This window comes from Halichoerus grypus, chromosome 6 (assembly GCF_964656455.1).
Source record: "Halichoerus grypus chromosome 6, mHalGry1.hap1.1, whole genome shotgun sequence".
NCBI classification, from domain to species: Eukaryota; Metazoa; Chordata; class Mammalia; order Carnivora; family Phocidae; genus Halichoerus; species Halichoerus grypus.
In genome coordinates this window covers 136,845,365-136,872,809 of record NC_135717.1, presented here as the reverse complement: position 1 = coordinate 136,872,809, position 27,445 = coordinate 136,845,365, and the positions used below count along the sequence as shown (strand labels likewise).

Below are 27,445 nucleotides of genomic sequence, written 5' to 3'. Positions count from 1 at the left end.
GTACATGCTCCTTTACACAAGAACTTGTTTAGGTTTCTCTAGAATCTCACAGCAGAGGGCCTGCAACTTAATAGCTGGACAAGAAATATTTATTGAATTGAATTACAGACTCTTGAACAGCCCATTAAGAAACTGCAGAGCAGAAAAAGCCAAACTCTAGGGCATTTTTCAAAAATCCTGTGAAGGGTTATTACCATTTGAAAAAGACTTTGAGGTATGGAGGTTCCTTTTCCAGTCCTGGTTCTTTAAAATTTTACCCTATCTAGAGGAATTTTCCCATTTGTAAAATCAAAATCAAGGCATATTGAATGTGCAAAAACTGTTCAATGGTAGTTGGTGTCTGATTTGCTTAGTATTCCTAAAATTTGTGCCTTATTCAAACAAACAAACAAAAACCCAAAATGACAAAACAGAAGAAAATAAAGTTCAAAATTTTGGCTGTTGCCAAGTTGTTGAAGTTTTAAGAAGAAGAAATAAGGTGATAAAAAATAGAACATGGATGAAAAAAGTAAATAAAGTACAGTCCACAGTTATTTCTTCCCAGTTAACTAAAAGCTTTCAGCACATAATTTAAAAGACATGTTTTACCGTTAAGAATAGAACCATTCAAGTTGTGGGTGTCATTCTAGAGAATGCTTTACTGACTGCATTTTTAAGATTCTGCATGTGAAAAAGAGACACTTTATGTTTCCTTCTAAGTCAGCACTGTGCAAGCTCAAGAGAATATTAAATGTAGTATTTTCTAGCTCTATTAAATATTCAGAAGCTTTCCTTCTGTTATCTCTATATCAAGGACAAGTCCTGTAAACCTTGCTCTGAAAGCCCTGAAATGAGCTAAATAATCTATGAAAACAACCATTTCTTTCTTTAGCTAGAAAATAGAGATTAAAAAAAGTATGTCAAGGAGGAGAAAGAACCCAGCTCACACTTGTCCATTCATGCAAATTTCAGATTTTTTGAAGATACTTTAGGCCCAAAATGTATAGTTAACTTTGTCCAAACAATGAACACACAACTGCTTTCTAGTCTGATACCCTTTGGTTTAGTTATCTTTGCCTGTGTAGTAGAATCAAACTTTGGCTATTATACCATTTATTTTATAAGGACCTTGAAAAAGTACTATATATACAGATCCACAAGACAAATCAGGAATAAAACTCAGAAATTTTATTTTCCTGGCTTTATGCTTTTGTACTATTGATGACCAAAGTTTAGCATTCATGTATGTGTATTTCCATGTATATATGTGTATAAAACACTCTAGGAATATTGTAATATATTTTTTTAATATTTGTGCTCAATAGAGTTGAAGATTCTTATTTAAAAAAAAAAGACGAATTCAGATGCAATTTTTGCTACAAAACAGAGAGCTTTGACCTTAATCTCTATGCCTCAGTTTACTTTTCTGTAAAATGGAATAATAGAAAGTTTGCGGGATTAAATGAGATGAAAATTATTTTTTTAGGACAGATGTGCTTGCTGAATATTACCTCTTAGTATTATTTTTTTTAATTTTTAGATTTTTATTTTTAGTTGCTACTTTTTATTTATTTATTTTATTTATTTTTAAAGATTATTTATTTTTTGACAGAGAGAGACACAGAGAGAGAGGGAACACGAGCAGGGGGAGTGGGAGAGGGAGAAGCAGGCTTCCTGTGGAGCAGGGAGCCTGATGCAGGGCTCGATCCCAGGACGCTGGGATCATGACCTGAGCCGAAGGCAGACGCTTAACGACTGAGCCACCCTGGCTCCCTAGTTGCTACTTTTTAAATGGCAAAGGCAGTATTGCTCCTGCCATATTAAAGCTATTACTAATTTTCCTATTATCACTTATTAATCCTTTAGAACTGTTATAAATGTCATGGTCATGAATTTCTTACTTTCCTGATGCCTATTAGGACACCAGATACAGACTTAGATTTTGAGGGTAGAACTAGTTAAAAACAATACAAAACAATCATAGTTACCATAGATTGCTGATTCATTATGGACTGAAAATGTTTGGTGCTGTATTAGCTGAATAGCTTTTTATATTTTCTAGAATTAGCATATTTCACTTATTCTTAAAGCAGAGCCAAATTTTTTTTAAATTTGTTATGCTCTCTGTGAACAAAACTGACTTAAGCCCTTGAGAACGCAGTAGTGTGTGTGTGTGTGTGTGTGTGTGTGTGTGTGTGCATGTATGCATGTTTACTTGCCACTCACACTTCTCAGCACCCACTAGTTTGTTAATCCCTTGAAATCTGTATTCTTTCCCATTTCTTTACTGAAACCGCTTCATCAAGGAAAACTAATGTTGGCCTAATTATCTCATCCAGTAGACCTTTCTCCATTTTTATCTTCTTTGAACTCTGCAGAAATTGACATTGTTAATCCCTCTTGCGTGAAGCCTTGCTTTCTTTTTTATCTCTCACATTGCCCTGCTCTTGTCACTCAAACTGACAGTCTGTTCCCTTATTAGTCTTCTTTTATACTTTTCTTCCTATTCTGTTTGTTGTTTTTATAGAATCCATTTGGAGGAAGTGATTGGGTATAAATAAGTGAAACAAAATTGAGTTAAACCTTACTTTTGGTGTAGCCATAATCTGTTATTACTTCTTGTCAGTATTATTAAGCACTAACAATGTCACTGATATAAAATGCAAATAAAAATTCCTGCTTGTGTCATAAGCTTGTGCTTTACCAAAGAAGCAGAAAATAAAATATTACAGAAACTAGATAATTGCTATAGTAGAGATATGAGCAGGAAACTAACAAGAAAGTGTTTAATTTTGCCTCAGATTTCAGGAATTTCAGAGACCAACTGATTTCTGAGTCAAGTCTTAAATACTAAGTAGTTCTTTGCCAGCCATACAAAGGAAAAAGGTATATTTGGCAAAGGAACTCCATGAGGACTAGAGCTTCTGGTATATCAGGCAAGATGGTGATATTCACAGTAGAAAGGTATGTAAGGTCCACATAAAGAAATTTCTTGAATGACGTATTAAGAACATTTTGTATCCTGTGATAGGAGCCATTAAACTATTTTAAGCAGATGAGTGACATAATCACATTTGTTCCCTTGAAGGAGTACTTATTCCTAGTAACCCAGGAAAAACTAATGAAAGGTAAAATAAAAACTAGGCCACTGGCACTGGGAATGTAGAGAAGGGAGAAAAACACTAGAGATATTTCAAGTCTGAGAATCTATAGGATTCAGTGATACAACAGATGAAGGTATTGGGGAAGAAAGAAAAGTAATCTAAGTACTAAGCTGGTTAACTGATAAATGATGGTTCAGAATAAAGAAATATATAATAGAATAGCAAGATCAGATTTGAGTGATATATTAGGCAAGTAGACTTTGAAGTGTCTTTTAAACCTTCACTAATAAAATGTATAATAGTCACTGTGATGGTTAATTTTATGTGTCAACTTGATTGGGCTAACAGATGCCCACATAGCTGGTAAACATTTCTGGATGTGTCTGTGAGGGTGTTTCTGGAAGAGATTAGCATTTAAGTCAGTAGACTGAGTGAAGAGGATCTCCTCACCAGTGTGATTGAGCATTATCCAATCCGTCAAGGGCCCAATAGAACAAAAAGTTAGAGGGAGGGTGAATTCACTCTCTCTGCTTCAGTGGGAATATCCATCTTCTTCTGACTTTGAACATTGGAGCTCCTGGTTCTTGGGTCACCAGACTCAGACTGGGACTTAACACCATTGACTACTCTGGTTCTGAGGTTCTTCAAACTTGGACCAGTACTACCCCACTGGTTTCCTAAGCCTTCATCTGGCAGACAGCAGATGGTAAGACTTCTCAACTTCCATGATCATGTGAGCTAATTCCTCATAATAAATCTCTTTCTGTATACTTATATATATCCTGTTGGCTCTGTTTCTCTGGAGAACCCAGACTAATAGAGTTATTATTTTGATTGTCATTATATCATTTATTATTTAATTGAGACTGAAGAACTTTGTGGACTTGGGGGAATTATGATAAATCATACACAAAAAAGGTATAAGTTGGAGATTGACACTTGAGCTATCACTGTTTCATTGACGGCAATTGGAATCATAGAAGTAGATGAGATTATTAAATTTCAAGAGATTCTAGTATTTGAGCAGTTGATGCAGATATTTCTGATCATTCCAGATTTCTGTGACTACTGAGAATTCCTTAGGTTAGTGTTCATTTCATTCATGACAGTTTTAAAATTATTAACATAATAAATGCATGTTTTTATTTTACTTTATAATCTAAGAAAGCAGCTGATTGTATTGAAGATTGCCTTGGAGACCTTGTGATCTTTGCATAGAGTTACCGGTGGGCCCTATTAATATTTATAGAAGGCCTAGGAAATACTTATTTTCCTGGATTAGGACATAACACAGTAATGTGAGCAAACATTTTTAATGAAAATAACTTTTTTCATTCTTCCCCTCCTGCTATCTTCTTTTTTGAATGAAGGGGGGGGAATCGGAAGAGGAGACGAACCATGAGAGACTATGGACTCTGAAAAACAAACTGAGGGGTTCTAGAGGGGAGGGGAGTGGGGGGATGGGTTAGCCTGGTGATGGGTATTAAAGAGGGCACGTTCTGCATGGAGCACTGGGTGTTATATGCAAACAATGAATCATGCAACACTACATCAAAAACTAATGATGTAAAGTATGGTGATTAACATAACATAATAATAAAAAAAAGAAAAAAGAAAATAACTTAAAAAAATTTTTTTTATATTTTATTTATTTATTTGAGAGAGAGAGTGAGTGAGAGAGAGCACAAGATGGGGGAAGGTCAGAGGGAGAAGCAGACTCCCTGCTGAGCAGGGAGCCCGATGGAGGACTCGATCCCAGGACTCTAGGATCATGACCTGAGCCGAAGGCAGTCGCTTAACCAACTGAGCCACCCAGGTGCCCCTAATGAAAATAAATTTTGACTGAAGTATAAATGGCATACAATATCCTATTAGTTTCAGGTATACATAATAGTGGTTTGATATTTGTATACATTATGAAATGATCCCCACAATAAGTCTAGTTGCCTTCTGTCACCATATAGTTATTACAATATCATTGACTATATTCCCTATGCTGTACATCTCCGTGACTTAGAAAAATAAATTTTTAAAAAGAATATAATTTCTAGAAGAGGAAAAGTAAAGTGAGAAAAGTGGCATTGTTTTACATTTTTGCTGATCTTTTCCATGTCTGATGTAATAGAAAGTGGACTGGATTCTCATGTCTTTTTGGTGCATTCAGTCTGTTGTAATACCACATCATGTAGCGTCTGGAAAACTCTTCTGTAAACTGATATGACAATGAAAATGAAAAAAGCAAAAAATATTTTAATATTATTTCAAATTAATTTTGATTTTATAGACCTAAGAAAAGGGTCTCTGGACCACTAGAAGTTCCAGGCCACACTCTGATAGCTGTTGATATAGTTCAATTGCTTAAGCAAATGACATCAAAGTTGACCCTATTGGATTTCCAATTACATAGCCAATCAATCCCTCCCTATTTTAAATATGACTTTTTTGCTTCTTGTAATGAAATTACCAGTTACCCAGGGGCTTTTGTTTTGTGGAATACAGAAACTTTGACGCTGGGAAGAATCTGCAACTATTTGTAAGAGCACCCAAGATTTTCAGGCAGAAGAGGAACTGAGACTCCAGTATCTTCTCTTCACATAGGCATACTTGCTAAAGTAGACTAAGGTAGATTGGAGGTGTCCTGACCCAGTCTTTGTAGCAAGGAAGAACAAATATCCATCAAACAAAATGATCTTGAGGAAAAAGGAATGCTTACTAAAGCCCTAATTTAAATATGTAAATGTGGGGAAGAAGGGGGAAAGGCCCACTCCATTGGAGATATGGAGAGTCTTGGAAGACTCTCAGGACTTGGCTGTCTATGAATATGGTTATGTTTTAGAAAGGATTACTGATCAAGCAGATATGGAAAAAGAGAATGATAAACATTTGGGACCGAAGCTCGTACAGGGATCTGGACCAGCACAGGTGCCCCTGCAAGCTAGACAGGAATACATGGCACTCTGTAGAGTAGGTTTTAACCACAGTGCCATTGTGTTGAAAAAGCAGACTTATCAGAGTCAACAAATCTTTAGCAAATGTTTGTAAACTAGTCACCTCCCTTCACCTTCAACTAACATTCTCTTTACCTCCCTCACTTGCAGCTAAGTTAAACCAAGGATTCTTGGATAATTTAATTTGGAAAGTGACTGTTAGCCTAGGACTTATAGTCAATAGGGTTTAAAAATGTGACCTCCTACGTATTCCTAGATCATGGTGGTATAGGTCATATTATTCTAAGACAAAATGAATCAATTAAAAATAAATTTAAGACAAATTAATATGTGTTAAATATGGACATTTTGGAGGGAGTTTTCAATAATTGGAATTTAGGAATTACAATTTTCCTATTTTTATGTTTATGTTATGAAATGACTATATATAATCTGTTATTCTTATGACTAAAAGTGTAAAATTCTTCTTTATTCTAATAAAAAATTGTAAAAATTATTTTCATGCAAAAGATTAATTACACTTTTATTTTATTTATTTTATTTTATTTTATTTTTAGAGAGAGAGCATGCACATGAGCTTGAGGGGGAGAGGGTTAGGAAGAGGGAGAGAGAGAATCTTAAATAGGCTCCATGCCCAGTGCGGAGCCCAACAGGGAGCCCAATGTGGAGCTTGATCTCACAACCCTGAGATCATGACCTGAGCTGAAATAGAGTTAGATGCTTAACCGACTGAGCAACTCAAGTGCCCCCATATTTGATGACTTTTAAATTTAGTTACCTAACTTTGAACACCAGTAATTTGTTGTGATAATACTAACGTTATGTATAGGCCTCACTTGCCTGGATCCTGAAAAATTACACTTGGGTGTGAGTGGATAGGCCAAATAAAATTTTCAGTCTGTGGCATAGAAAAAAATGTAGAGAGAATGATGTGCATTTATATTGGATAAGATAAAAACATGGTGGAAAATATTTATCAAGGATCATAAAAGTTTCAGTGGCCAAAAATAATATTTGGGTACATTTCTTGATTTGAGAAATCTAAATCTTATATTGTTTTATTTCTACTTTATACCTATCTATATAATATATTCATATCTATATATAATCTATGCCTATGTATATCATACATATCTATCTATACATATAAACACATTTTACACATAGATATAAATATAAAACATAAAATGTGTTTTAAACACACATATGATTATCTACAGTTACCTTAGCTTAATCTTCTTCACCTTCTTCACTGATTTCTGCATTTAGTAATCATGTATGTGTGTGGTATCCCCATTGAGGAAAAATCTAATTCAATATCAAAAATAAAATAAAGTTTGTGAAACTGCTTTTAAACAGTAAAACTTGAATGAAGAGAAGTTGATTTTACCAGGCTCAAAAGAGGCTGAAGTAATTGTCAACTCTGCATGGAACCAGCAGACACCGGGCTCTAGTTGTCGCTACTTGGTTGGCACTTGAGGATAGTCTTACTAATGAAAGAGAGTATTTTCTTTCTCTAGAGACCACAGTTCTGTGAACAACACCACATTCCTGTTAATTACAGCAAAGCTAGTATATGAGACTTGAATACATACATAATTAAGAGCATTTGCTAAATTGAAAGTGCTGTAGAAAAGAAGAAAAATGGCAATCTGCCAATAAATAATTTCTATGGAGTAATAAAGTCAGCTTAACGGTCATCGAGAATGAAGATCCAAGTTTAATCCTCTCTTGGTTAGTATTTTCTTTGAATTTTGTTTTAAAATAAAACATAATACATGATTAAAAATTTTGTAAAAATTTTAAACTTTAAAGATATTTATAGACTCAGTTATAATTCTCCATTAGCAACACATTCGCAAGATGCCACTCTTACACTCAGACATAACCACTGCTAAGAGTGTAGTGTTGCTATTTATTTGCATGCATTAGTTGTACACAGAGAAAGAAATGGTATTAGACTCTGGATATTATGCCACAGCCATCTTTTTGTTTAATGTTTCATTGGATATCATTTCATATCAGGACATATTTATCTTCCTCATTCTTTGTAATGCTATATTATGGACATAACATTGACTCGTGGACATTTACTTTTTTTTTTTTTTTTTACAAATAATGCTTTAGTGAATGTCTTTCTACATATATCCTTGTACTTTTCTATACAAATTTTACCAGAGTAAATTTCTAAAAATGGAAATTTTTGATTGGGAGGCACTGTGGGCTCTGATTCTTCATTATTGGAAGTCCTTGTTCATGTCTTTATTTAATTATTTAAGAGAGAAAAGCAGAATGGGCATAATAGGAGTGAAGCATTTGGAAAATCCATAATGTCCTTAAAATGCAAGCTAAAGGTAGATATACCTCATGTGGAATTGAAAACGCTGAAATTCCTTTGTGTATATATACATACATACACATATATATTAAACTAAATGTTACAATTCATTCCATCTTTATGATTACAGGGCAGGGTGGGCACACAAGGCAAATAAAGCAAACTCTTCGCCTATTTAACCAGATGTAGCATTTTAGCAGTTTTATGATAATATAGGTTGGCTTAATTGACTTGGGTTGAAAGCTGGTAACAGCAAACCTTTGCAATTTAGGATCTTCCTCCATAGTTGCTTCAAGGGTCTTCATTCCTACACTACACTATGAACTCTGAAATGGTGTTTACTGCAACATTCTTCAGGCTTTCACAACTTAATCTGAAATCTGACACCTCTTCTTAAGGCAGACAACTGTCTGTTAAAGCTGTCTTCCTCTTGGCTAACCCAGTCCACTAGCATATTATATAAAAATAAAACTGTTATTATATAAAAATTATATAAATATAGTAGTATATAAAAATAAAACTGTCCTCCCAAGCATTGATTAAAACTATTGTGCTGGGATCCCTTTTCAGAGCATTAGCTCCCTGAGAGAAAAGAGGGATCCTAACCAATTCCTCCCATGAATCATATCCCCAGTACAATGTACCTAATGCCCTTCGCAGGAAAACTCAAGAGGTCAGGCAACCTGATCATCATCCAGACAAGTTTATCAGTATTTACATACAAAGAATATTTAAAGCTGATCTCAGACCAAGTATTGCAACCATAATCCAAAGAACTCATTTAGTTTTAGCACATGGAGTCCCTGCAAGATGCGAGAGCAAGTGAGAAATCATCTCAAAGCAAAGAGTGATGGTTCATCATCTTTTACCAGTGAGAGGAAATCAAGGAGGAAAGAAAACTCCACCCTTCTAAATGTCTTATTAAATCAATGGCTATTTTCACAGTCTTAATTGACAAAATTCAGTGTCCTCAATTTCCTGATGTGAGGAGTCCATTTTCAAGGTGACTGTCAAGGTCAAGAAGAAATTTCAGGCTTTTCTTTGCCATGGCCCATGAACTCCAGTCCTTCAATGGGAATCTCTTTGAAGGATTGGAATTCATGGGCCATGGCAAAATCTATGTTTTAGGTAACTTGTCTTAAAAATGTTAATTTCTAACTATTAAATTATCTCATTGACTCTTATTTTCAAATAGAGGTAAGTTTAATTTTTTCTTCAGGTTTTTTCCCCCTTTAAGATATAGGTTGAGGTTTTTACTTGTGAAATAATAGGATGACTTTTATTTTTTATTATTTTTAATTTTTAATTAATTATTAGAGAGATAGTGCATGCATGTGCACGAGAGGCAAGGGGCAGAGGGAGAGGGAGAGGAAATCTTAAACATCTTCCACGCTCAGTACGGAGTCCTTCTTCTGATCTCACGACCCTGAGATCATGACCTGAGCCAAAATCAAGAGTCAGATGCTTAACCAACTGAGCTACCCAGGCTCCCTCCCTCCCTTTTTTTTTTTCCTTTTTGAGGTGACTTTTAAAGGACAGATTCTGTGTTGGAGCCAGTGGAATTTTTACATACCAAGTAAACATATTTCAAAAACATGTTCTTTCACTAATTTCACAAGAACTGAGCACCTACTTCTTGCCATCAGTGAAGCTCTGTCTTTGGCTCTAGGGAGAGGTATTAAGTTCTTCTCTTTGAACAATTTGTAGACGTGTGAAATCAGTAACAAAATTGTGTGGAAATTGCTACATCAGTGATCCTGGGCTATGGGAGCACAGAGGAAGGCCACTTAATCAGTCTGGTCCTCATTATGTTTGACCCTTTTGAGCTAGTTATAGATAGAGTTCAGTTATATCAGTTTTAATGCTAAGAGGAAAGAGAAAATGATGAAACAAAAATATGGCCTGCTTTTCCCCCTCTTTCTCTTAGCCTATTATATGTACTTGGAGATCTACTTAAATCTTTGCACTGAGGTAGATTGACATAATATCTTCTATGTAGAACTGCACTCTGAGGGCTTTCTTTCCATGGTTGCTAATTAGAAACAAAACAAAACTAAATTAAAACAGAGTATTGAGCATTCTAGCCAATCATGGACACTGGGCTTATGGAAAAAAAAATGGCTACTCATTGGATCCACAAGCCAATATTTTAGCAGGACATATATATCCCTTCTGAAACTGCCTGAGATGATACATCAGTTCTGTGAATTAAGTCAGCATGATAACACCTTCTAGAAAGCTTTCTAATATTTTAATTATTTCATTATTTCATTTAATGCCTGTAAGAGTTTCTGGTCTTATCACAGAGGAAGAGAAAGAGAGAGATGGCAATGTGCTTTTCTTCCCCAACCCCTTGATAAGACTCCATTAACAGAATTAATGGAAGCTACTAATGGCAATGTTTGGACCTATAGACCAGTTCAATTTGCTTCTGCTGTAAATTTGGCTTTTTTGCCTCAATATGCATATTTTATTGTTTCATTTCTGTCATTTCCTTTTTCTCAAATCATTTAGATTTCCACTAGAATGTGGTCTACCTTATTATTTTGTTAATGTATTTGTTCTTTCATTACTTCTTTCATCGTTCTATCCATCCTTCCAGCCAGCCATACTAAATACTAACCACTGCGCCAAAAGCAGGAGGTACAAAAATGAATATGACATCATTCCAGTCCTTAAACAATTCCCAGCTCAATGAAGGAGACAAACAAATAAAACCTTCTTTTTTCCCCATTTTTTCCTTTTTAATTTCTTTTCCTTAATATTATTCAATCTAACCTATTTACCCAGTTCAGCTTAACTTACTGAGTCAGAAAAAAAGAAGACATTTTCTATATCCAAGTCTCTTAGAATTAAGTTCAACTGAAGTGTACAAATTCCTTGATAATGGAGTCCAAGTGTTGCCTCTGGATGACTCTAGGTCTTCAAGGCTTCTGGGGTCACTTTTTCATCTGATACTCAAACTAAGTTCCTAATAAACTGAGCTCCTATTCTTCATTCCATTGGGAAATCCGTCTCTCCTGATGTCTCCAAATATTTTCACAAGGGCTATATTTCTCCTGATTTCCTTTTACTCTTCTATGTTTTTGAGCTTCACTGTGTATCTTGCCTCCATGGTTGATCGCTCCGCTCTTTTTGTCCTCCCATGGCCCAATACCTTCATCACTCAAAGCACCATCAATGCCAGGCTCTTGTACAACCACCTTTTACTGAAGGCATGACAGAGAAAGCATCACCTTAAAATTTGATACACTCCATCCGTATTCCAAAATTCCTTTGCTGTACCTGAACAGGGATTTCTCACTTGCTTGCCCCCTCCCACTATGGGCCTTTCCTCCTCCTTAGAGACCTTTCCCATTTCTTTCTCTCCAGATTTCAACTTTCTTCCAACTTCCCCACTTTTAAGCTGACAGAAGACAACTTCCAATTTCCTACCACGTTATCATGAAGACTATTTTGGTTCTCTGTTACAGCCCTCTCATTCTAAACCATACCTAGTAGTGATTTTAGACTTTATTAATAAAAAAAAATGGCCTATCTAGCTTGTTTTTTAAAGCAAAACACTCATGTACTTCTGAGATGAGTATCTCTCTCCCAGAATGACAGTTTCTTTTTTTACACTCTTTTTATTTTCCTATTATACTATTATCACACTCTGGCAGATTTACGAAGTCCGTAAAAGCTAAATATATATGGAACTATAAAAATTACAATGAAGAATAATACAAATACAAAACCATGATGTGGTTCTTTAAATAATGCTAATAAAAATATTGATAAATTCAAGTTCCAAGTGACTTGTAAAAACAGACAACTTTTGATTTTCAAAGTTTTGTGTCTTAGAATTGTGTATATAGAGAGGTTGAGTTGCTTTGTTTACTCACCAATACTTGTGTAGAAGCCAGAATTATGTCACAACACGCACACAAACACACACATACACACACACACACACAGGCACAAACGTCCTATAATATAGGAGGTAGTGAACTATTTTTATTAAGGTTTAGGAAGATTCTACAAATGCTTGTAATTTAGAAACTTCTCCAATTCATTTAATAATGAGTTATCAACCTTGTATTATCGAGTTGAAAACACAGTGAAACAGTGTTTTTCAAACTTTAGTATGTATAGGAATCACCATGAATGCTTGTTAAATGCAAATTCCTTCTCCCCAAACAAAAGAATCTGTGTCTGATATCTGGTGTGGACAGTGAGGAATTCACATTTGTGTAAGCTCTCCAGGTATGTTCTAATAAATATGACCAAACTCCTTTTCTAGGTATATGGGTGGACAAAATGGGCAGTTTAACAAGATGATTCATGTTACTTAAATTCCAACCACCAAGTGTGGTGGTACCTTCTGACTCTCTTGACCTTTTTCTGACAACATAATAACTCATTTAATGAACATAAACATCAGGTTCTAGTAGTTCTCATTGAGATACTAATGATATATTTTTAAAGTATACTAAAATATATATAATAATGATTTCTAGTGTTTATATAGTGCTTTACATTAAAAACCACGTTAACATATATCTTTTCTTTTTACTGCATTCCAAACAATGGGGCTGATACAATAATTTAAGATAAGTGAATTCTATCGCTCTCCCAATAGGCCAACAAGTCTAAAGGAGTACCACCAGCAACCAAACTGCTCTAAGGTCACCTTACAGCCTCATTTTAAAACCCAGGTAATATTTCTGGTTTATTTATAGCTCTTCAGAAAAAGAGGTTAACTTCGAAAAAGTCAGGGTCTCTGTGCTAGGTTGGGCTTTAATCATGACAATTCGTGCAGAAGAGGCAGATTTGGAAGGACCTGCTTCTCCTGTGGTGTTTCAGTAAAGGCATCACTTGAGAAAGTGAGATGGAAAAAGTCCAGACTTTTTGTTAAAACTTCCTACTGTGCTATAGACCAGTCTCCCCTTTCCATCGGGTCAACCTTCATTTATCCCTCAAATTTCAGTCTGTAGTTATTTTGTCAGAGGTTTCTATGACCCCTCAGTCTTAAAATAAAGCCCCCCTTTTTTTGATCCTTTCTATCCTTCATTGCATTTATCACAATTGTAATTATATAATTTTTGTGTGGTTAATTATTTAATGCCTGCGTCCCTAATAGATTGTGAATTACTCAAACACAGGCACAGTGTTTTGTTAACTATGGTTACATTAACGCCCTCGTCCTGTGGCCTGGCATAGAGAAGCACCTAATTCATACTTGCTGAATGAATAAATGAAGAGTAGGAAAATGTACGATCGGAAAAGATCCCAGTGTTTTGTGTTGACAAGCATCAAAGTACACTCGAAAATTGTCTTTGTTGTATGAGAGGTAGTCTGGGAAGCTAGAACAGATTCTGGAAGAGCAATGCTGGGAAGTCCCAATCAATTCACTACATGAATGTGGGTGGACAGAGTTTGAGACTGCAAAGTTAGCTGAAAAAATGCTGACTGAAGAACACTAGAAGCATAAAATAAAATTGCAGCTTACTTTAACTGCCTAGTATTCTGTACCTGCCTCATAGATAGAATGTGTGCACTAAAACTTTTGACACTCAGTCTGAAATGCTGGAGACTAGAGTGTGGGGAGTCGCTTGGTGGGGGAGTCAATATATATTATACCAGCAGGGCTCTAAAGACAAAAAAAGATTTCAGGGGGAATCAGAAACAAAGGTGACTCTCAAATCTATAGATAAAATTGTGATCAGATTAAGAAGTAATGCATGAATCAAGGATAATTGATTCTTCCTCCAAAAGATATCATCTTTTAAAGTATCTAAAAGGTCTTAGTGATCCTGTTACGACAAGTAGTTGATTTTAACAGAGCTGTATATTTATTTGTACAAAGAGAAAGCTGAGTGAAAACATGTTAACATCTTGCATTATGTCTGGGAAAGATATTATGAAACCATAATGTCAAAACCAAAGGAAATGGGAAGATATGCATGGGGAAATAAGTCAAAGCCATAAAAATGGCATGCTGTATAATACTATATGAACAATGTACTCACTGCTACATTGCATAGGAACAACTTCAGAATTTGAGGTGGTTCTTTAAGGCAGATAATCACCATCCTAAGATTTTTTTTCATCCTTTTGTATATCGCTTACATTGAAACTCTACCAGGAAAAAATGAGGTAGTTTTCAATCTCTTCTTGAAACTTAGATCTTTTCAATGGCTTGGTGAGGAATAGGTATTAGGGGACAGGTTTGGGATTTGGATACACCCTATTATTTCTGAAAAGGGCTATCCTGCACTTGACTGATGACCTCTTGCTCCTAAATGATTACTTAATTTGGATATTCAAGAGGCAATCTCTTGGCGCTCATTACGCGTGCTAAATCTGAGAGCATTAGCAGAGAGCACCAGGAATCTGCTGGCTTCTTTGGAAGCCTCTGGTACTGTCTGCAACAGTACCATTCACTCAAACTGGGAGTTAAGTTTTCAGATCTTGAATATTAAGAAGTATGCGACCCCAAGATAAATAAATTTTTCAACATATTTGTGTTCAACATGCAAGAGTTTGGTAGTTAACAAAACAATTGGGGGCGAAACTTGTCAGGTTAGTGTCTTAGTTCTATCACTTTGTGTCTTATGACTTGGAAAAGTAGCTTAATTTCTGTGTGAATATTGCAGAACTGTAAAATATGGTAGTCATAGTGCTGTTATGAGTATTGATATGAGTTAATTATGTAATTTGCTTTTATGAGTGTCTGGCACTAGTAAGAACTATGTAAGTGAGAGCTTTTATTATTATTCTGTGTTAGTAGATGTGTGTATTCACATATTATTGACTGAAGAAATGAAATAAAAACTTGAATAAAAAAGAAACCCTACAGTTTTATAGCATGTTCCTCTAACACTTGGAGTTCTTTTTCAGGTGAGAAAGAAAACTGTCTTTTAATCTGTTCCTTAATTCTGTTTCTCTGTCTTCAGTCTTGTTGCCTACTCTTCATCTCTAGATTGTTCTTTTGGACAAGTCTCCACCTTAAGTTGATACAATTTAACTGTAACATAACTCAAAAAAAATTTTTTTTTCATGCTCATACCTCATAACAACTTGAACATTTTATTTATGGTTAAAAACCTACAGTTAAATGCATGTGGCTTCCAAATTTTCATCAGTGTGGACTGCACCTTATATTTATAGATGTAAAACATGATCTAATACATGAAGATTTGTAGGATCAGAAACAATATCTGGAACCACTGTGTACATTTATTATTTTTTTTCAGTCTATTGCCCTTTAACATTGTTTTGGATTGATTGTTATGCTCTCTTAACAGGTATATTTTCTTATTCAAAAGAGTCAAGAAATTATTTTCCAACATAAAGCAAAAGGTTTTACCTATATAAGCAGAAAACAGAACTTGAAACACATTACGTGTGCAACTCTAATTAATGATACCTACGCATCTCTTCTTTCACTTGAGTGACATCCCAAGCAAAATTTCCAAATATGCTTTTATTTTTTTTCATCTGCAGGGATCGATGCTCTTAGATTTGGATCAAAGTATACTATAGTTCAGATCACTCTCTCTTTGTTTCTTTTTTTATTTCTTCTTTTCCCCCTACAGTTTATTGCTTTTGCTTCTTTATTCTTCATCCTGGTTTCAATCACAACCTTTTGCCTGGAAACACACGAAGCTTTCAATATTGTTAAAAACAAGACAGAACCAGTCATCAATGGCACAAGTGTTGTTCTGCAATATGAAATCGAAACGGATCCTGCCTTGACGTATGTAGAAGGAGTGTGTGTGGTGTGGTTTACTTTTGAATTTTTAGTCCGTATCATTTTTTCCCCTAATAAACTTGAATTCATCAAAAATCTCTTGAATATCATTGACTTTGTGGCCATCCTACCCTTCTACTTAGAGGTGGGACTCAGTGGGCTGTCATCCAAAGCTGCTAAAGATGTACTTGGCTTCCTCAGGGTGGTAAGATTTGTGAGGATCCTGAGAATCTTCAAGCTCACCCGCCATTTTGTAGGTCTGAGGGTGCTTGGACACACTCTTCGAGCTAGTACTAATGAATTTTTGCTGCTGATAATCTTCCTGGCTCTAGGAGTTTTGATATTTGCTACCATGATCTACTATGCCGAGAGAGTAGGAGCTCAACCTAACGACCCTTCAGCTAGTGAGCACACGCAGTTTAAAAACATTCCAATTGGCTTCTGGTGGGCTGTAGTGACCATGACTACCTTGGGCTATGGGGATATGTACCCCCAGACATGGTCAGGGATGCTGGTGGGAGCCCTGTGTGCTCTGGCCGGAGTGCTCACAATAGCCATGCCGGTGCCTGTCATTGTCAACAACTTCGGAATGTACTACTCCTTGGCAATGGCGAAGCAGAAACTTCCAAGAAAAAGAAAGAAGCACATCCCTCCTGCCCCTCAGGCAAGCTCACCTACTTTTTGCAAGACAGAATTAAATATGGCCTGCAACAGCACACAGGGTGACACGTGTCTGGGCAAAGACAATCGGCTTCTGGAACATAACAGATCAGGTAAGGCACAATTTCAAATGCATGCCACTAAACACTTTATAGACCAGTATGTCCCTCAGGTAGAAGGCAACCATTTTCATCGTCTGCAAATGTTCCTGAGTTTTCAGTTCTACCCCTTCACAGTACATGTGTTTGTGTCAGGCTTGTAGACAGCTAGACTGTAGCTTTTCTCAGTCAGATTCCAAGTAGAAGCCTGCATAGCTGGTCTATAGAGTTTTCCTGCTTTAGTGGGAATGCCCTTTGCTGATGGTGCCAATATTTTCTTTTGCCTGTTTGTTGCTTTTGTGCCAATGTTTCTTTGTTCCCCTGCACGATGTGATGGTATGATACTGACCATTTTCCATCTTTCATCCTCGAAATGTTGATTTCCTTATCATTTGGCTTGGTGTGTTTGTCTCAGTTTTATCTCTGCCACATAGGTCCATGCATCTCAACCTATTTCACAGGAAGCAGTTACTTAAAAAGAATGGATGCTTATATTTCAATAGCCTGAACACCAAAAAGGTGATATGGAAGATAGCCTTTTTGATAATAAAAGTCGTCCCTAGCAATTTTCTAGAGGATTGATTAAATTTTCATTATTAACTTAGGATATTCAGTATAATACCTTTAGATTGGGTAAGATGCTATGTAATATAATAAATTCACCATTTTCCTGGAGGTAGATGATCTGCTTTGTCTTATCAATGGCAAAGTTGAACTTCCCTGTGGATTTCCTTTTTTACACACCATGCATTGGGCTCTGTTCCCCTCCCAAACTGAATTTTGGGTGATCTACTGCTGAATCCCTACCCCTCTCCATTGCCATAGTTAATCTGGAGGACACTGACTGTAAATTAATGTTCGTTTTGCCACAGTGGTAGTCAGTAATGTGCTCTCTACTCTATTGTGTCTGGTACAGATGAAATATTTTATAGATTGAACGATTTAATTACCTTTCAGCCCACTCTGAAAATTTAAGATATGTGCGTTCCCTATAACGTAGATATATTTAATCTTTTTCTTGTAGAAAAATGATTTATGATAATCCCATGTGAATACTTTCGCATGATTTTGAAATAACACCAATTACACAAAACAAGCAAACAAACAAACAAAAAAGGCAGGTAACATTTTCATAGGTTCCTTCATTAGCTTCCAGAAGTTTATACAAAGTAAATGGGAAAAAAATGTGGCTGGAACTAAACTGCTTTTTAAAGATTTTATTCATAAAGATCCCTATGCTTACTTAGTACATTGTTCTGCAAATTCTGTCAATATATCTGAAAACTGTAAGGCAAAGAATGTCTTTATGAAAGGTGGAGTTTAGTTGGTGTTGCTAGTCTCATCGGGCTGTTGTCAGAGTACCTGTGCATAGTCCTTATGAAGGGCATGAGAAACAGGACACACTCTCAGCCTGGGTAAATAAATATTATTATAACAAGCTAGCATCTAGGCCAATAGGATGCAGACGTCTTTGGCAAGCATATAGAAGTAAACAGTTGTTTCAAGGGCATTTGGAGAAGTTAATCTTATTCCACTGTTATGCTCAAAAATATTTTTCACTTCAGAATGGAGACCCTGGACACAAAGTGAGTTTTGGGATTATTTTTATTAAGATTTTTTTGGAAAGTTGCTTTCTGCAAATATTATAAGCATGCGTCTTAAAGAACTCCAAAACCAAATACGTACCTAGGAGTTTTTCCTTAAATAGGTTCCACTTTTAAAGATTCTTATTCACAATAACTAGATAGCATGTCAAAAATCATAAGATATTAATGTGTGTGCTACGTCATTATCACACTTATTTTGAATTTATATTAGTTCTGTGAAAGTCCATTTCCTATTAGGTAGAATCCAAAATGGAATTAAAACTTCCCAAAGAACATTTCTCTCCTTTTCAACACATTTCCATTTTGCTCCATGTAAATTTTTGTAATGAGTGATGAAAACCCTTTTTCTTATCATGATGTGATTATTGTGTTTTGTATATCGAGTGACTGTACTATGGACATTCCGTGTAAACTCTTTGTACTGTCTCATTTCCTCATCCATCACTGTCTGTCAATGGGCATGGTGCTGTGACCAGTGTTATCAGGTGACGACAGTACAGGAAGTGAGCCGCCATTATCACCCCCAGAAAGGCTCCCCATCAGACGCTCTAGTACCAGAGACAAAAACAGAAGAGGGGAAACATGTTTCCTACTGACGACAGGTGATTACACGTGTGCTTCTGATGGAGGGATCAGGAAAGGTAGGCATGCATTTAATCAGCTCCTAACAGGTGACTTAGAAATTAAGTGCTACAAATATACGGAGTGATATAAATGCTTTTTCGTCATTTTCTAGGAAAGCCTGCACGCAATGTTCTCTTGCATTCCTCATCACCTCTTTTCTCATTATAAACATTAAAGTGCATATCATAACAGCCTACTTGATTGTCCTATCTGAAAGGCATTTCACCCTTATTTCTTTCTTTATAGTTTTGGTTTCCATTAGTCTATGGGAAGAATTGTAATGGGGTATTTAAAAATTAAGTCACTCTGCTAATTTCTTTAATATAATGTACTCAACAGTCCTTAAAAGTTATCTTTTTAACTACAGGTAATAAAACTCACTAATTGATTCTATGCATATATTTGATAAGTAATTGATAAAACAATAAGGCTTTTTTTCCCCCAAAGAAAAGTTCTAAACACACTGTAATTAAGTCTCTTATCCAGTATTTATGCAGTTTTTGCCATGAATTATCCGAATGTCAGAAGGCCAAAAGGTCCAACATCCTTGGCCATATAGTATAGTATACCCCATAACTTGAAAGGCTACTTATGTACTTATAAATTGTGCTACAGAATTTCTTTTTGAGGCAATAATAATACTTTTACGTTCATTACTGTTTTCAACCCACACTCAACTGTGCCTGGCACACAGAAGACAATAAATGTTTGTTGAATGAATACATTTTGTTGGGTAGGCATACTGGTTAAGAAATATAACAGAATATTGAATCTCCACTCCATCATGTCCTTCCAATTTTCTAGATGATGCCACCGTCTGTGACTGTTCCCTAGATACTATTTTTTGTTTTTGTTTTACGTAAACTTGACAGATCTCAGGACAATTGGACCCTTTTTTCCCTCCTTTAGAAACTTTGTGACGTCTATTACCCACGCTTGTCCAAGGGCTGATATGCTCTTTGATTACCTCCTACTTTGATAATTCCAGTTGCTTTATTGCCATGGTTCTCTTTCTCTGCTTATTGACCAAATAGAGAAAGAACTATAATAATTTCTTATCCAATGGACTGAATTTTAATGAAAAGCCACTCCGAAACTTTCATATTAGTGCAACTGCATTAAAAATACTGCACTTTTTTTTGCTATTCATTGTAGTTTCTCCCTGTTGAATACTTTAACATTTTAAGCCTTAAATATTTATTTTGTGATGTCTTCTCTCTTTGAAATGTCTCATTACCCATATTGTACTTCTCTTTCATTGCTTCTGAACACTTTGTATTGTCCTTTCTGTCTCCATGCCTTTGAGTCTCAAAAGAGAAGACAGACTCTTCTTTTCTTTCTTCAGTATGTAATATTTTACATACTTCTTCATTTCAATTACTTCCGTTCCTCAGCATCTATTATTTGCACAAAATGTATTTCAATGATCTGAATAGATTTATTTGGTTGTTTGCTATTTTACATTTAAATATTAAGTGCTAGAACAATTTTTAAAATATTTTATGAAGATAGTTAATGTCCTATCATAGTACTTAAACAAAATATATATACATACATAAATAATGATTATAATATGTAACTAATAATTTCTTGTATAGAACATTATATTTTAAGTACATTACATATCTTTACTCACTGTATGTATATATATATTTATATGTAATATGTGGTTACATTCACATACATTTTTGAGCATCACTTAATAAATTATCACATGCAATATTTATACTAACGATGCATGTTTAAGAACTTAGCTAAAATTTTTTCCTTCCACTCTTAGACAATACTTTGGATTTTAAACTGTCAAAGGTGATCACATAAGAAAAAATACTTTGTAAATTATAAAGCACTATGTAAATATAGAATTTTTCTGTAAAAAGGCAAAGTTTCATGAGCAAAGCAATTAATAAGATATTTAGTTTCTATAGAGAAGTTATACATGAAATCTTATTTCACAAATGCAAAATTCTGTTTATATCAATGAACATATCTTTGAAAATTCATCTATGGGCTTTTAATCTTTGTCATTTCTCACCATAATCAAATTTCTTTTTCATTCTTGCTTAATTACTTTACACCTTGTGTTTTTTCTCCCAGGCCTTGTAGCATTTTTGGTTAATTTCACTTAATTTTCTTAGTATGTTGTCTTGTTATGTTTATCAGGAACCCATTCATTTCTTCTCTTGTTCCTTTTATGTAGATTATAGATTTCTCCTATCATTCTTAGTCAGACATATTTCCTATATGATACCTTTTTTATCTTTCAAGTTGGTCTCTCTACTGATTTGATTTTTAGAGTTCTGAAAATTCTCCCCTATATAGATGAAAAGAAATTACCAGATTCCTACTGAATTCTTTTTCTATCAACAAATATGAATATAGTTGGGCATACATTAATAAAATTTATGGATTCCCCATGAGAGTGAACTCCCAATACTTGGAACCTATGTTTTTATTTATGCAGTAGTTTTTAGGAAATCATCTTTCATACACAAAAACATACCCACTGATAGTGCATGGGTAAGCAGTTTCAGTATTGCCCCAAATAAGCACATGCTCTGTGCACCATGTATTTGGATGTCAATTCCAACTAGGTTCAATATTGTTTATTCTCATAAATTATATTTTTAACCATTCCACTCAATAAAAGTTTGCTTAAGCAAAAACCTTATCAAATTTTCTATCACAAATGAACCTGCAGAATAAAAAAAATACATTCTTTAAAAGAATAACTTATAATTTTACTAATTAAATACTTGTTATTAAATTAGAAGGGAAGTCTTTTCAAATGAACACTGAAATTATAATTATTAAAAATAAAAGGACTTATAAACAGAATGGGTAATATTTGTGTTGAAGACTGTAATTCAGAAAAATAATTGAACATTTAGAATGGCAACCAAGATTTACATATAACTAGTGTAATTAATAGAAAACTGTCAAGAAAACTTTTACCTTTTGGAGGTCCTGTTGGGAGCTTGGAGGTTGTGGGAGACAAAATGTAAATTTTTATAAGGATGAATGATTTATAGGTGTTAACAACCTCTCTGGTTCATGCATATTCACCAGTTTACTTTTAATCAAACCAAATCAATCTTTATAGTGTAGTTTGCATCTTTAGATTACATGGTCAACTAGGATAAATCTTCCTATAATTCCCCAAGTTATATTTCCAATCACTTTAGAGAAGAGCAGTAACAACTAGCTCTCCAGGCACACGGAGGTCCCTATGTAAGGATAAATTATCTGCAATTCTTTTTTAATTATTTAAGACATCATCTTATTAAGTATTCCATCATCCACTGGAATAGGATGAAACATATATCACCTCCTGCGTTTTTTTATCTCTGAATGCTAACAAAACATATTGGCGGATAATTCTCTCGTTAGCAGAAATTATGTCCTAGAGAACCTTACCATGGTTAATGGATGGCATAAATTTCCATCTACAAAAATCTCAGAGAGGACATCAAGCATGCTGAAAGTTTATGTGTGTGTGGGGAAGGATGTTCCTATTCAGTGCAGCTTCACCCCACAGTAGACCAGTTACTGCAACCCATGTCCATCCTGGTCTCTGGGCCCTGATAAATCAAATAGTCACTAACTCGCTTAATTTCTCCTTTTCTAGTGAAAGGAGGAGAGAGAGTATTAGCTTCTTCCCCAGAAGTCCATGAAAATAGAGAATTAGAAAAAGAAGTCGTTGAGAGGAACATGGGGAAGCACAAAAGGCCCATTTTCTTTCTCAGATAGTCATCATGCACACTGAGGGCCGCTAGGAGCCCAAGGAATGTGCCCTAAGTCTAAGGGATAACAAAGTTCACTGAAATTGGATGTCCTTGCTCAGCTTTAACTGCCCAACAGAGAATTTCATTTCCTGGTTCTACAACACTTTTTTTCAGTGGGCCTGTCAGAACATTTATTTCCTGGCTACTTTCTCAGTCAATGGTTGTCCTGCTCTTAAGACAGTTCACTTCTAACTTTGCAGTGTGCCATCCACCCCACTTAACCACCTCTAATCTTTTCTAATAAATAGTACTACAATATATGAGTCCTTCCAAAGGTGACCTTGATGAGGATGTTGCTTGAGTGGCTAAGGAAAACCACTGGGTTAAAGCTTGTGAGATGGATCTTTTATTCTGTAAATCCATGACTATCACACACGAATGATTAGAAAGCGAGATGATAGAAAGAAAAAATGAATCAAGATCAAATAGTTCTCAATTCCTGGCAGTGGAGAGCCAACTGAAAACATCAGATAACCAAGTTCAGACTCTAATTCACTGAATTATGACTCAACTTATATTTCATTTCATTTCTTTTTTTTTTCTTTCCTTTTTTTTTAATCCAAGGAACTAGAAATGGGCATTCATTCCACATTGCCTAGATAATGGCATCCAATGCCATTATTTGAGAATCATCCTTTTAATACTGTAAAGCTGGCAGATTAAATATGCTTGAGAAAAAAAGCCATCCACTTAAAGTTAATCCTGCTTATTAGCTTAGTAAATAACAAAAAATGAAAAGAAAAAATATCCACTTGTTTTTTTTTCAGAAGCATGTTCTGAAATGTAAAAATATTAGCCAAGTTCATATCTTACTTAAGTTGCTTTGCCTAATTCTTAAAAGATTTCTAGTATTTTATATGCCAAAATGACATCAATGCAAAATATAATTTGGGAAAGAATAAATTTTGAAATAGTACAACTATAATTTGTGATAGCTGGTTTAATCTTCTGGGAATGACAGCGCTAGTGAGCTTTATTATTTTTTTTAAGTTACAAATGGTCTCAATATTGAATTCTTTGTAAAAAAAAAAAGATTCTTCCTTGAACTCAAAATAGCACTTTTGATTATCCTGCATGGTATTGTTTGTCTATGTTTATTTTCTGGTTGAATTCAACTGATGTCTGTGCATTTTTTCATAAAAGGATATGAAAAATCCCGAAGCTTAAACAACATAGCGGGCTTGGCAGGCAATGCTCTGAGGCTCTCTCCAGTAACATCACCCTACAACTCTCCTTGTCCTCTGAGGCGCTCTCGATCTCCCATCCCATCTATTTTGTAAACCAAACTGCATCAGTCGGCTAAATTGTATGAATTCAAGTACTGTCTACCCCATAATGGAGATAATTAAATGTAGAGTTACTCCAGGCTCCATTAAATACAGTTTAAATCCTGCATGATACTACTATTTGAAGTCAGAAATGCCACTTGGGTAGCTAATAAATCTTATCCTGGCTTTAAAGATTACCTAAAGTAGTGCTACTTCTCCATGTTAATTGCCCTGGTCTCCTTTCGCAATAAAATGACAGATAGTGTCAGCTATTGGCCAGTACACTAATACATAAACATATCTTCAGGGAGATACATTTAGAACAGTGTGCTTCCTAATGCCAATCACTTCATTGGACCTTCATTTCTCGTGACTCTTAACCATTTTGAAGATGTTTGGGATCCTCTCTTGATTGCACACGACATGACTCTGGTCAGCTCATTTGCATGGACCATCTTGTCTCTATCACCTGAAAGCAATGTCACAGAGTCCGGGGACCGTGGATGGCTCAGGATATGTGTACTTGCATCGAACCATCCTGCTGATATGAAAGCCCTGGTCAACTGTTCTGCACGTGGAATTGTGGGGCAGGGAGGGCGAGTGTCTCCTTGGCATTTTTTTTTCCTTATTCTTTGAAAGAAATATTTGTCTTAACTAGTTTAATTTCTTGATTGATTTGCTTTTCTTCAAAAATGCTGTATTGGAGTTCTGAATGTCTCTGGTTGTTTGCACACAGATAACTGCAAAGAGGTTGTCATTACTGGTTACACGCAAGCTGGGGCCAGAGCTCTTACTTAATGGCTTGGGGAAGGCACAAAACATGACAGAAAGGTAACTGCCAGCCAGGCTTGCATTGTTTAGCCACGAATTGCTGCTTGGTATTAGAGTCATATATATATACATACATATATATATATATTTTTTAATCCCAGGATTTGTCATCATTTTCAGAGGCAAAGTGCCAAATATCACCCAAAGCTCTCATGTCCCTTTTTTTTTTAGCCCCTTCCTTTATTCTTATTTATTGATTTTTGTGCAAACATCAAAGATTATCATGGTTCACAGGAGGCTTTTTTTGACCAGCCTTAAATTTCTGACTCACAGGATTGATCAGATTTTCAGGCAGTGTTTAACCAGGTGCTTTGTCCTGTATGTTGTTCTGTCTGTCTGTCTCAGCTCCCTGTCTTAAATGTATATGCCATCTGTCTTCATGTAGCACAGAAATGCCTTGATAAGATGTTCACGATTTTAGTCCTGGGTCCTCTCCCCTGCCCCGGCCTTCTCCGCTCTTTGGAACAGCCTCTCTGCTTTGTGTACAAATGAATGACGCCCTGTAGACTACCTAAGCTAATCGGTACTGTGAACCTTTTTTGATAAGCAGGATTTAAGCAGCAGTGTCACCATCACATTGGTTGCTTGCTGCACTGTCAGTTTCTACTACCTAGCAACCAGCATTCATCACTACACTCCAGCAAAACCGCGAGGGAGTTTTGTTCAGTCCAAGTGGAAGAAATTCTGTTTACAACATCCCTGTGAATGCACTTGTGATAGTGTGTCTGGTGTATTGGGCGCGTGAGGGAAGAAAAATGCCATAATATAAATTGAGGGATAAACAATATTTCTAAGGCATTCAGGATCCTTGAGACTGTTGATTAATTCTTAATTCTCATGTTTATTTTTTTTTTTTTGTTAGGAAGACAAATGTCATTTTTATTATTGGCCACATAACACCTATTACTCTCTATCCCTAAGTCCTAAAGCATGAACTGCATGTCAGAGATCTCGTACAGCAACGGATTTACCCAGACGTACACATCTGATATTTAGAGATTCAGTGATCCTTTTAATAAGACCACACTTAGGAAGTTATAATGACATATGGCGTTGTGGTAAAGGAATTAATATACTGTCTGGTGCTGCTGTTATTGACTACAGTGTTGTACAGAATCTGTCATGGATTTCTGACTGCTGAAAAAGGGACAATGGGATTTAGCCACACCAAGGACTGTACCGGAAACAGACTTCTGCTGCTGAATGTGCCCTGATGCGACCAGGTAGCACTTGGAAGAGGTCCCTGCGTTTTTGCGAGGCATTTAAAGCTAGAAAAGAACTGTGGCTGGAACTCATTTGGTGCTCCCCATATGAGTGGTCTGCTGTGGACTGGCCAGTAGCTGTGAAACAATTGTAAACACCAACATGTGGGCATGGGTCGACAGCATCAGCCATCTCACATCCAAGGACGCCAAGTCCACAACCAATATCTCTGAAGCTTCGAGTAAGGCCTGTACCTCTGTGAATTGCCCCTCTTGGGCCTGCAGTAGATCGTGCTGTGAATCATACAAGGCGGTGATATTGGTGTAGTATAGACGTGTCCTAATTTCCCTTCTTTCTCCTTTGTTGTTTGAATCCATGAATATTGACTGTATCTTTTTTTTTTTGTAGACCACTTATGTTATCAGCTTGTCTTTGTTGTGAAATTTTCAGTGCCTATTTATCAAAACTAACCTGTTTTTTGTCACATGTATGTTTAGTTCTGGAAAATCATTATGACTTTAAGAAAAAACTCACCAACATTATTCATGGTTTAAATCCTTTGTCATCGTTACCTCAATTATAAATATTACAGAAAATAAAATTCTGGCGATGAGAGTATTTTTTTATTAAATGATCAAGGAGTAATGTCAGTATATAGTAGAGTATTAATCAAATTATATCCTAAAATGTATATTTTGCATAAAAGAGATATTCTTCAATCAATTACTTTTTTGTGAGTTTTGTGGCAAACGAAACTTGTACTTGTCTTTAAAATTGTTGTAGTCGAAACTGTGTAAGAATTCTTCATCTTGCTTAATCAGTATTTCCAGAATCGATTAGTTCCCCTGGGATTCTGAATATAACATATAACCTAATTATGAACCTCTGTATCGTGGACCTTTTGTGAACATTTCAAGGTGCATGCACAACCTTGGCGATAACAGATGGATATGTAACTAACTGAAATGAAGAGAATAAAAGGCAAATAAGCTGGGGATAACCTTGACTCCTATCTGATTAAATTATTCATATTCTTTTCTTGGCTCCTCTCTTTGTTTTGGAATTTTCAACAGGCTGTACTATTTTTATGTTTCATGGTACCAAACCAGCCAGTCACACATAATACAAAGAATTTGGGATAAAAGGATTTATACGCATACAGAAGTCTCACTTTCATTCAAGTCTTGGGCATGTAGCCAGTGTTTTCCTCTTCTAAGTGCTTTGCCTGCCTAAATTTCTCTTATAATTCTGAGATGGAAAATTAT

The 27,445-nt window shown here is 35.5% G+C and overlaps 1 protein-coding gene across 25 annotated transcripts in view; it reads left to right on the top strand.

Moving 5' to 3' along the window:
- The window catches only part of KCNC2 (potassium voltage-gated channel subfamily C member 2), a 193,635-nt gene extending 166,455 nt beyond the window's left edge, over positions 1–27,180 (top strand). For 4 of the 25 annotated variants that reach the window (XM_078076300.1, XM_078076298.1, XM_078076299.1 and 1 more), the window contains exons 3-5: positions 15,950–16,877; positions 18,946–19,110; positions 24,022–25,883. In XM_078076300.1, the coding sequence (XP_077932426.1) occupies positions 15,950–16,877; positions 18,946–19,110; positions 24,022–24,158 (1,230 nt within the window). In that variant the 3' untranslated portion in view covers positions 24,159–25,883. Of the gene's footprint in view, positions 1–15,949; positions 16,878–17,277; positions 17,382–18,945; positions 19,111–24,021; positions 25,884–26,081 lie in introns of those variants that run through there. The other 21 variants (XR_013449281.1, XM_078076315.1, XM_078076305.1 and 18 more) reach the window with 21 other exon arrangements.
- The last annotated feature ends 265 nt before the right edge of the window (positions 27,181–27,445 follow it).